This window comes from Quercus suber, unplaced genomic scaffold (genome assembly GCF_002906115.3).
Source record: "Quercus suber isolate HL8 unplaced genomic scaffold, Cork oak 2.0 scaffold_7, whole genome shotgun sequence".
NCBI lineage: Eukaryota > Viridiplantae > Streptophyta > Magnoliopsida > Fagales > Fagaceae > Quercus > Quercus suber.
Genome location: NW_027069473.1, coordinates 2836978 through 2847532, shown reverse-complemented (window position 1 = coordinate 2847532; position 10555 = coordinate 2836978). Strand labels below are relative to the sequence as shown.

General features: G+C 33.9%; 1 protein-coding gene across 1 annotated transcript; it reads left to right on the top strand.

Annotated features, from left to right (window-relative positions):
• The first annotated feature begins 4252 nt into the window (after positions 1-4252).
• On the top strand, positions 4253-6948 carry LOC112032308 (small ubiquitin-related modifier 1). Its single transcript, XM_024065075.2, has 3 exons — positions 4253-4441; positions 6406-6555; positions 6659-6948. The coding sequence occupies exons 1-3, from the start codon at positions 4355-4357 to the stop codon at positions 6722-6724; spliced, it is 303 nt and encodes a 100-aa protein (XP_023920843.1). The 5' UTR covers positions 4253-4354; the 3' UTR covers positions 6725-6948.
• The last annotated feature ends 3607 nt before the right edge of the window (positions 6949-10555 follow it).

The following is a 10555-nucleotide window of genomic DNA, read 5'->3' as shown; positions in this document are numbered from 1 at the left end:
TTATTTGTTCTCTCATTTGTTCTTTTTTTCTTCGAAAATGTCCATCCCCCCTTTTCTGGGGGGTTCCCCTCCTTATATAGCCCCTCCTCTTGCATCCCAGCCTTTCATCTGTACGTTTCAGATGATTCTTTAGGATACTTGTCCTATCAGAACTCTTCTGGAGGTGGTAGAGAGAGTTGTTAGCTGTGAAATTGCTGTTCAGGGGTCATTTCCTCATAAATGCAGCTAGTTAGGTTGGTGCAGAGCATTGAATGCGGAGGTGAGAGGTGTCTTCTTCAAAAAACTTCCTACCACCACCCCTACAAGTCTTGTACCCTCCCGTTGCCATCCCTTCCCTTATCCTTAGGCTTTTCAAGGATGCTAATTGTCCTTTGGCTCTCTTGCTCTCCTTGAGTAGGCGTGGTCCTTGGAATTTACCTATCTTTCCTTGCTTGAATTAGGCAAATCCGTCCTCGGATTGGACTCTTTGGTCCTCGCCCCCTCCCCTATTCCAAATAAAAAAAGTTTCTTATATAAAATTTATATTAAAAAAATCATATAAATTCTTTTAATATAAATAATTAATGCACAAATATCAATAATATATATATAAGATGAACAAACACACTACTTATATTTCCACGATGCTATTCATTTTCACAAAAAAACAATTTATGCACATTCACAACATGAGGGAAGACATAACAAATATACTTGAGTCTGCTAAACATCAAATTTCGTAATAAATTACACATGATCCATATCTAGATATGCATATTTTCCACCAAACTTGAGCGTAATTGGTACAGGTTTCTTTGAAACATTAAATAAAGGAGAAATTACAATGTTAGTCCCTCAAGTTTACCTTGTGTGCACAATTGGTCCCTCGGATTTCAAGTGAGCACAATTAGTCCCTCAAGTTTTTAGAGTGAGTAATATAAATCATTTTATTAACTTCTATTAGTAGTATTGCTTACATGGCTAACAAAATAATGATCTGTCATTTTTTTAAATGATGTGGCATTTTTTTTAAATTACAAAAATGAATTTACAAGTAAAAAAAAAATATGTAACCATGACAAATGCGATTGGCTAAAAGAAGCAATGGAAGGTGAGAAACCAACAACACTAGTGTGCACAGTGTTACCCATAAACCACACCATCTATGCTACAAGGTCTGCTCTGTTTGTGGTAAAGGGTTCGATTTAATGAGTGATTTTAGGCTAAAGTCTGCCAAAGGGACTCAAAGGTTGGTAGTGGTGGATGAGTTTAACAACAGAGACATTCTCATTCCTGCTGGCCCACCATTCCTACTGTTCCTCTCGATATTCGTTGTGATAAAGGGGATCGACTTCACTTCAAGTCCGATGTTCTTCAATTCAACCAGGTTTCCCTTTTTTCCCTTTTTCTTTTCTTAATTTATTTACTTTAACATGGCAATGTGATTAAACTTTTTTTTTTTACTTTCTAATCAACAAATATCTAAGTAAAAGCAATGCTCCAGTTATGAATTTAGAGGACATTTCTGGATGGGATTCTATGTACAGTTAATTTATTTTGATTCTGGGTCTGATGATTATTTTTTGGGAGGGTAATTGTATATTTTTGTTAAGAGCCTTTTACGATCGCACTTGTCTCTGCAAATTCTGCAACTTCAATGCCTTCAACTCCATCTCCTCTGCTTCCAAACGCCTCTTTCATGTCCTTGTAAGGACCCTCCTAAACCAATTTCCTTTTTGTTTCCATTGAAATTACTTGAATTGGAACAATTCAAATTTTTATTTTTAACGTGTAAATTCATTTTTGTAATTTTTTAATGAAAAGAAATGCCACGTCATTTAAAAAAAGACAAATCATTATTCCGTTAGCCACGTAAGCAATACTACTAATGGAAGTTAATAGAAGGACTTATATTGCTCATTCTGAAAATTTGAGGAACCAATTGCGCTCACTTGAAACCTGAGGGACCAATTGCGCACATTTAGTAAACTTGAATGACCAACAGTATAGTTTTGCCTTAAATAAATAAATCGTGCAGTGCAGTGAAAATGTAAATATATGCATGTAGATGATTTATAATTCATGTAGATGCACTAATTGGTAATTTGCTACAGGTGGTGAAGTGAACTAATTCAAAAACTATGATAACTTATGGCAATCTATAAGCAATTCACAGACTAATTCAGTGCAGTGAACATGTAGATATACCTTACACAACAAAGCAATACTTACAAAATTTTCATATATAATATGATAACAAATTAACAACTGTACACATAATTTAGGAGAGTAATTATAAAACTTTGTCAGTTAAGTGTCATGTACAATCATTGAATAACAATATTTCAAACTAATATAAATAATAAAGCATAAAACATTTATTAAAAAATTACTATGTATCATAAAAATAAAAAATGTCATTATAAATTGATAGCAATTTATGGAAGCATAATTTAGATTTTTTTCGAATCGATTGAAACCAAATAATAAAGACAATAAGCCAAAAAAAAATATATATATATATATATGATGCGAAAAATTGTCAAGCTTTCAATGTGAGGTGACAAAATTTTATAAATTAAAAAAAAAGTCAAACATGTTCAGCTATTATATGTTCCATTATTTTTCTGGTTTAATGTCAATTGATTTATTTCAAACTAATATAAATAATAAAGCATAAAACATTTATTAAAAAATTACTATGTATCATAAAAATAAAAAATGTCATTATAAATTGATAGCAATTTATGGAAGCATAATTTAGATTTTTTTCGAATCGATTGAAACCAAATAATAAAGACAATAAGCCAAAAAAAAATAAAAAAATATGATGCGAAAAATTGTCAAGCTTTGAATGTGAGGTGACAAAATTTTATAAATTTAAAAAAAAAAAAAAAAAAGTCAAACATGTTCAGCTATTATATGTTCCATTATTTTTCTGGTTTAATGTCAATTGATTTTTTTAAATGTATGAAAAGGGTTTTTTTTTTTTTAATTTTTAAAAAGAGCATATCATGAATATAGAGAACTGAAAGTCTAATTCTGAGAATGTATCTAATCCCAAACTACTTTCATCCAAAAGATTTGCTGTGACCCGTGACCCTAATTCTTGCACTGTACTGCACCCTCATCAGAAAAAATTGGCCATTGAGCCTACTATTGATCCCTTTCCTTTGCCCATTACTAGGGGTGGTTTTCTGCCGCCCCTTCATAGTCCATGAAAATCCTCAGTTTCAACTGTCGAGGACTTGGGATCCCTGAGGCAGTTCTGGAACTTTGCTGTTTAACAGTTGAAGAAGGTCCCCAAGTTTTATTTCTCTGTGAAACGAAACTTGTACTGATAGTCTTCCCTTTCGTACCAAGCTTTTGATCGTCATCTCTCCAGTTTCTTCTCTTGCGTAATGTGTTCTGATGCAGCGGAATCTAGCAGTCATCTTTTTTGGGAGTGTTCCTTTACTCAAGCCGTTCGGCTTCAAGCTCCTTGTTGGAACTCTTTCAATTTTCCTTTACAGATTTAGTCTATGGATATCATAGATGCTGCCATCCACAAGTTGATTTCTCCTGAATTTGATGTTGTCATGCGCAAGGCTCTATTGTTCTGTCAAAGAATTTGCTCCTTCAAGGTCATCGTTGACAGTAACTTTGCTGAATTGATGGATTTCATTAACTCGTATAGGATCTGCTCTCTAGAAGTGGCTTGGATTTTGAGGATATTATGCTTATATGTGATCAATTTGTTTAGTATATCCTTTGTTTTTTGTTCCTTTAAAATATAACCGTGTTGTTCTAGCTCTTGCTAGTGCTGCAAAAGAGAAAGAGAAGGCTATTGTTTGGCTAGAAGAATGCCCCATTTTCTCTTTCCCATTGTATAGTATGATATTGATTAAATAAAGCTTACTATCGTTTCATATCAAAAAAAAAAGAAAGTGAAGTTTAGTTGTGTTTAAAATTTGAATGTGATGTTTATCTGCTTTGTTTTAAATTTAATTATTTTTTAAAGATTTTTGTTTATTAAAGTAGAGGACTCAAACGTAGTTTTTTTTTTAATTTTTTAATTTTTTTATAATATAAACCTAAAAAAATCCAAAAAAAAAAAAAAAACATGAGTTTTTTTTTTAAAAAAAGAAGAAAGTGATTTTACTGTTACCATATTCTTTTAAGACTTATAATAAGGTGTGAACGAGGGTATTTTGGGATACAAGAAGTGAAACTCAGGGGAAACATGAGAATGTAATTAGTTGAACAGATATATAAGAACCTCAAAAAATAAAAAATAAAAAATTATATAAGAGGCCAGACACAGAGAGAGAGAGAGAGAGACTCCCAAAATTTTAAAAACAAACCCTAACTTATATTTTCGAAGAAGAAGAAGAAGATGTCAGGCGTGACGAACTCCCAGCAAGAGGAAGACAAGAAGCCAAATGATCAGTCTGCTCACATCAATTTGAAAGTCAAGGGCCAGGTCTCTCTATATTTTTGGGTTATGGTTTTGTTTCTGTATTTACTTTACTCCCTGTTTGGTTACCGAGAAAGTGGAGGGTAAATTAGAGTTTTAAGTTTTATGGATGTATTTTTCTGATTGTGATTTTGGTTTTGTTGTGGGTTTTCTTTTGGGTGTACTCTCTGTTTAGTTACCGAGAAAGTGGGGGGAAAATTGTGTGAAATTATTTTTCTCTTTGTGTTTCTATGTGTCCGATTCTGTTTGTGTATTAATGGTGTTCGCTGTTGTGTTCTGATTTTGGGTTTTTATTTTTTGGGTGGGTTTTATTTTTCTTTTCAGAAAGAGAAGAAAATTAAACGAATATCGTATTTATCTTTTTGGGGTTTCAGGGTTTGTATGTGTAATAATATGTGGTTTTTATTTTTAAATGAATTCAAGGTGGTGCTTTTTTGTTTTTATTTTGTTTTGCTTGTTTACCCTCTGTTTGGTTGCCAAGAAAATGGTTGGAATTAGAAGTTATTATGTAAGGGTGATGTTCTGTCTACTTATGGGTTGGGTCTTGTTTGATTTTGTATGTTAGTTGATTGTGGTCTTGCTTTGGATTGACATGTGATTGGTTGCTGAGGAAATGAAAAGAAAAGAAAGGGTTTTTGGTAGCAGGGCTTTACGTTTTGGTTCATTGCTCGTTCGTATTTATTAACGATAGCTAATAACATTATTTGATTTGGTTTGTCAATGAGCCTTAGCTTAAATGGCACCTTCTCCCCTTTTAAGAGCAAGGTGAAGGTTATAGTTTGTGCTTTTTAAGACCCATATGGTGCAGGTTTAACATACTGATTTAGGTTTGTTCCTCCAAATGATTTTTTGGGTGAACGGTATGCGATATGATTTATGCAACTTGAATTTGAAGCGTTTACAGTGTTGTTATCTGTTTTTTTTTTTTTTTTTCCCAATCAATGAGCCTTGGCTCAATTGACTCTCTCTCCTCTCACAAGTGTGGGTGGAGAGTGAGGTCAGATGAAAACCCTTTGGGTGTGGGTGTAACTTTCCAACCAAAAACAAAAATATTTTGTTTCATATTGCTTTAACTCTTTATTTTCTTGCATAATTTCATTAGATTTGTGTCTATGGAAGTCCTTGTAGTGTTCGTTGGTCTCAATGGTTCAGCATAATACTACTTTAGCACATTATTAATGAAACATGAATAGACTTATATAAAGTAAATGATGGTTACCTTCATTGTTTCCATTGACTACCGCAATGTATTCACAAGATTATTATATACATCATCTTGGGGTTTATATATCATGGTGATGTTATTTTTTACTAAAAAAAATATTACCTACCTTCATGACCATGAATTGTGCATGCCATCTTTAGATGTTTCAGTGCATATATATCTTTGTGATAATATAGGATGGTTTATTAACACAATTAGGTTTGAAGTATTTGAAATGGTTACCAAAAACAAGTATTGGTAATCAGTCATGAAAAAAATTGTACCTTAAATTTTTAATTTTATAAGTACTGTTAGACAATATAATAGTAATGAAACCTGGTAACTGTTATGGATTGGGTTCTATTAATTTGAGATGTTAAATCTTTTCATCTGAGAATTTCAACATACAAATATATTACCTCATTTTGGCTGTCAGATGAGATTGCTTTGGTTGATTGCTACCCTCTTTTAAGGCCTAATTGTTATCCCAGTTAATACCTACTGTCTAGTTAGAGTTTTGAACTTCATTATCAATTTCCTAGAGCATTGGGCCACTTTTTATATTCTGCTTCTTAATTTTTTTTTTCTGAGTAGTTGTTCTTGCTAATTCTTATATCTTTTGAAATGTTACTTGCAGATTGTTAGGTTTCCTTGACACAGAAATATGCATCACCAAAAGATACTGGTTGGGGTGGGGAGGGGGATGGCTGAATTGTATTTTGAGTGTATGATGGGGATGAATGACTAATTTGTATTTTGATTGTAGGATGGAAATGAAGTCTTTTTCAGGATCAAAAGAAGCACTCAGCTGAAAAAGCTTATGAACGCATATTGTGATCGCCAATCTGTTGAGATTAACTCAATTGCTTTCTTGTTTGATGGCCGTCGTCTCCGAGCAGAACAGACTCCTGATGAGGTCTCTCTCTCTCTCTCTCTCTGGTGTATTTGTGCCAAGCAGTTTATGGGTAATTGGTGCCAAAGAAAAATGACCTTTGTTTTTTTCTTCTTCTTGTTTTCAGCTAGAAATGGAGGATGGTGATGAGATTGATGCGATGTTGCACCAAACTGGTGGAACAACTGCTTAGATTGTATGTTGCCAGTTAGCAGTGCTTGATAGTGAAGTTCAACCGATGAATTAATGTAGGTTATTATGCAGGATTTTAGGTTTTTGGAATTGTAACAGACGTCTTTATGCTAAATCTTGTGTTGCAACATGTAGCTCTCTCTAGGAGCTTTGACAATGTTTAAGACAGGATTTGAAACTTCTATTTTAATAGTATTAGCGTTTGGTTGAGCTTTGCTGACAAAAGGGGTTGGTTTCAATGGCCTTTATGCTCTCCTTTCAGGGTGCAAGTTGCAGTGTAATCGTTTGTTTTTTTTTTTTTTTTTTTAAGCAGTGTAATCGTTTATTGTGTTTGGCTGTGGTTGAAAAAATGGTTGGCAATCATTGTTTTCTAAAATATGTTAAAAAAAGTTTTGAGTTGAAATCACCTATATATGTAAATAATTTTATTTTATTTGTGTGAGAACTGAAATTAAGATCTAACAAGTTTGTGGAGTTAGATCCCCCAAATATCTGCCAACATTTGACTTACAATTCCAGAATGTGGATCAAATTACAATACGAAAGGTCACATAGATCTACTTAATGTTTTTCTTGCATTCAGATGTGTTGCCAGTTTGAGCCTATCCCTCAATACCCAGAATTGTGCTGTTAATCCTGTTTGTGATTTGTGAATCCAATATTCCTAGAGAAGCCTCTAAACTAATCCACTTTCAATTACTGACTCTTAAGAGCATCTCCAACAATAGATGCAAAAGCAAAATATTAGCCATTATGGCTAATGGAACCCAAAAAAAGAGCTCCAACAGCTTCTCTATAACCCTTTTTTTTTGGCTTATGAATAGTAGCCCATCAAGTCTGATGGGCTACTATTCATTCTTCAAATATATATTTTCAATTATAATAATGATGTGGTGTATAAAAAAATGTTGGAAAATGTGTAGTTGTTAAAAAACTAATAAATAATGAATGAAAAAATAATATTTAAATGAGATAGAGAATGTGATAGAGAATCTGTTGGAAGTGTATTTGAAAAAGTGAGTAGGCAAAAGCTAAATGTCACTGTTCATTAGCCAAACAGTACAAAAATTTGGCTAATCTGCTGGAGATGCTCTAAGTGACTCATGCACCTGCTTGGCCCGGGGTACCCACTACTGAACTGTCTCTGTTTAATTTGACAAAACGTGCTGGTAAGGGTTTCAAACCAATCAATTTTCAGTTTTTGGTTTGATTCTATCCTAGGGAATAGAAAAGGTCAAGGGATAGAGTTTCTAATTTCTCTATCTCTTTTGGATGATATTGTTATTAATCTATATATATAGGAATACTATTGTAGGGTCACAATTTGTAACCCAAGCCCTAAGGATATGGGATATAGGCGCAATGAGCCCAGTACAATAAATTTGTAGAGAGTAGATGAAAAAACTGGACTTTTGGTGGATTGGACAACGGTTAGTTAGGATTTCAAAAATGAGCAAGCATGAAACACACGTAATACTCGATGAAATGATTGTCCAAGGAGATGGATTATGAATTAAACCAATAGGTCTTAAAGTTAATACAGTTCTTAGTGCTACAGTAATTCATTTTTTCTTTTTTCTCTCTTCTTTTTTTGATGCCCCCCATCATGGGACATTTTTCCCTTATGTAGTTCTTTTCAGACCATCTTGATCCTACACTTGTTAATCATCTAGGCCTTTACTTGAGTGCATGTCCCATCAGACATCCTTTTTGGCTTTTGGTTAGTAGTGATAATTAAGACTACACTGTTCAAAGGTCTTCTCCACATAAATACAGTTAGGAAAGTTACTGCAGTGCATTTAATGCGGTGGTAACAACATTTTTTTTAGATATTTCTGAATTCCTATCGCCTTTGTAAGTGCCTAGATCTCATCTTTATCGTCGAAACTTCCTGGAAAGTCACCCAAATACGAAATTGATCAATATTCATCGTATCCGAGAAGAAGATCCTCCTCAGATTATATTCCTCCATTCTTTCTTTATGCAATTCTATACTTCGATGCCCCTCTCAATCATTTAATTCTATACTTCGAATTTGGGCTCTTACTCCCACAATAGCTCCTCAAAATTTCGGTTTTTCCCTCGCATCCAAGGAGAAAAAGTGGGATTTTGATTTGTTTCAAAATGAAGGGCTAATAGGATCAAAATCTCTGAGCTTACACGTGTGGGAGTATAGTTTTGTGCGCGTCATCATTACTACTAACGTTTCGGAATTTGCGAAGCGCCATTAATTGCTCCAGGCGGCATGTTCCCTACATCTAACGGTGAGGCCTTAATCTGACGGTCGATATTTTTCATTAGGGTTTGGGCAAGATAACTCCCACCCATTATTTGACTTCTATATAAAGCCTTACAGGAAATCATTTTTCCCTTACTTTACAACCTTTCAAACTTTCCAGCGAACTTGAGCATTCAAATTCACAAGACCTGTTAAATCATCGAACCCTTCTTTCTTTAGAGATCTTTGAGAGTTCTTCTAAAGACTTCAAGGATCAACACTCACCTTTTTCAGCGTAAGTTTTGATTTCTTTGAACCCTTCTTTTTCTCCTCGGCCTTTAAATTCTCATTTCCCCCAGTTGTCGTTTCCAGTGTTTTTCCTTTTTATTTGTCCGAAATGGGTAGATTTAAGTACTTAGTGGACAGCCTTGCGAAGATAGAGATTTTTAAGAGAGAATATCACATACCACAGGAGATTGCCCTGCAGTACTGTTCCCTAGAAGAAATAGCAACTAATCGAGAAGTGGGAGAAGTCATAATCCCTTTGATAGCTTTCATAGAAGGGGGAATGATTCTCCCCATGGGTGATATTACAAGGGAATCTCTCCGTAACTATAGGATTTGTCCTCACTAGTGCGCGCCTAACCTTTTTAAGATCCTAGGCAGTATCAATGCTTTAAACCAGCATATAGGCTTGGGGCTCACTTGGCATGATGTGGTCCACATGTATGAGTGTCATAAAAAAAAAAAAGGGGTGGGATTTTACCTTAAATCCCGATCCGATATTGTCAGGCTCAATCTCCTGTCTCCCCAAATCTAATAAGGGGATGAAAGATGACTACCTGATTGCTTCGGGAGCGTGGCATAACGGTCTTCATTGCCTAACCCAACCGGGAAAGCCAGATGGAATATCTTAGATTTAGGTCCCCTAACAATAAATTTAGGCTCTTTGTCTTCAGCCTTATTTTACTTCCTTTTGTCTTATTGTTTTGTTGTTTGTTGTTGTTGTTGTTGTTGTTGTTGTTGTTGTTGTTGTTGTTGTTGTTTTTTTTTTTTTTTTTTTTTTTTTTTTTTTTTTTTTTTTTTTTTATAAATTGTTAATATAGTAAGTTATGATTTGAGCAATATTACTTTTAAATGAATTCTCAACCAACAATTCAATTATTATTGTTATTATATATATATATATATATATATATATATCAATAGAAAAAGGCCACTTTAATTATTGATTGTGAAAAAAAAATGTGGCACTAAATTAATTGTTTTGTCAAACCAATCAACAGTTGCTTTTGCTACGAAAAACAACAAAAGAGTTGCAAAAAGGTTATCAAAGGGGCCTAATTTCTTCAATAATTTTCAAAAGAAAAATTAGGCTCATAGTATATAGGTAATGATTGATACAAAGTTAAACTACTTCATTATACTTCTAACACATGTACTTGATACTTGCAACTACAGAAGAGACAGTGATTCACACCGAAGCAAGAAGACAATGTCGTGGTTGCAGCCAAAAATTCCTTGGTTCACGCATCAATGATAGTGATTGTACCACAGCTTGCCGAAATGAAGGTTACCTTTGGGGCACTGTCATAGGAATCCAACCCCTATATG

What these genes read in the sequence shown, in the direction of transcription:
- LOC112032308 (XM_024065075.2), top strand. Translation starts at nt 4,355, where the DNA reads ATGTCAGGCGTGACGAACTCCCAGCAAGAGGAAGACAAGAAGCCAAAT. An exon ending in ATTTGAAAGTCAAGGGCCAG is followed by an intron (nt 4,442 to 6,405) that starts GTCTCTCTATAT and finishes TTTTGATTGTAG; the next exon opens with GATGGAAATGAAGTCTTTTT. An exon ending in CAGAACAGACTCCTGATGAG is followed by an intron (nt 6,556 to 6,658) that starts GTCTCTCTCTCT and finishes TCTTGTTTTCAG; the next exon opens with CTAGAAATGGAGGATGGTGA.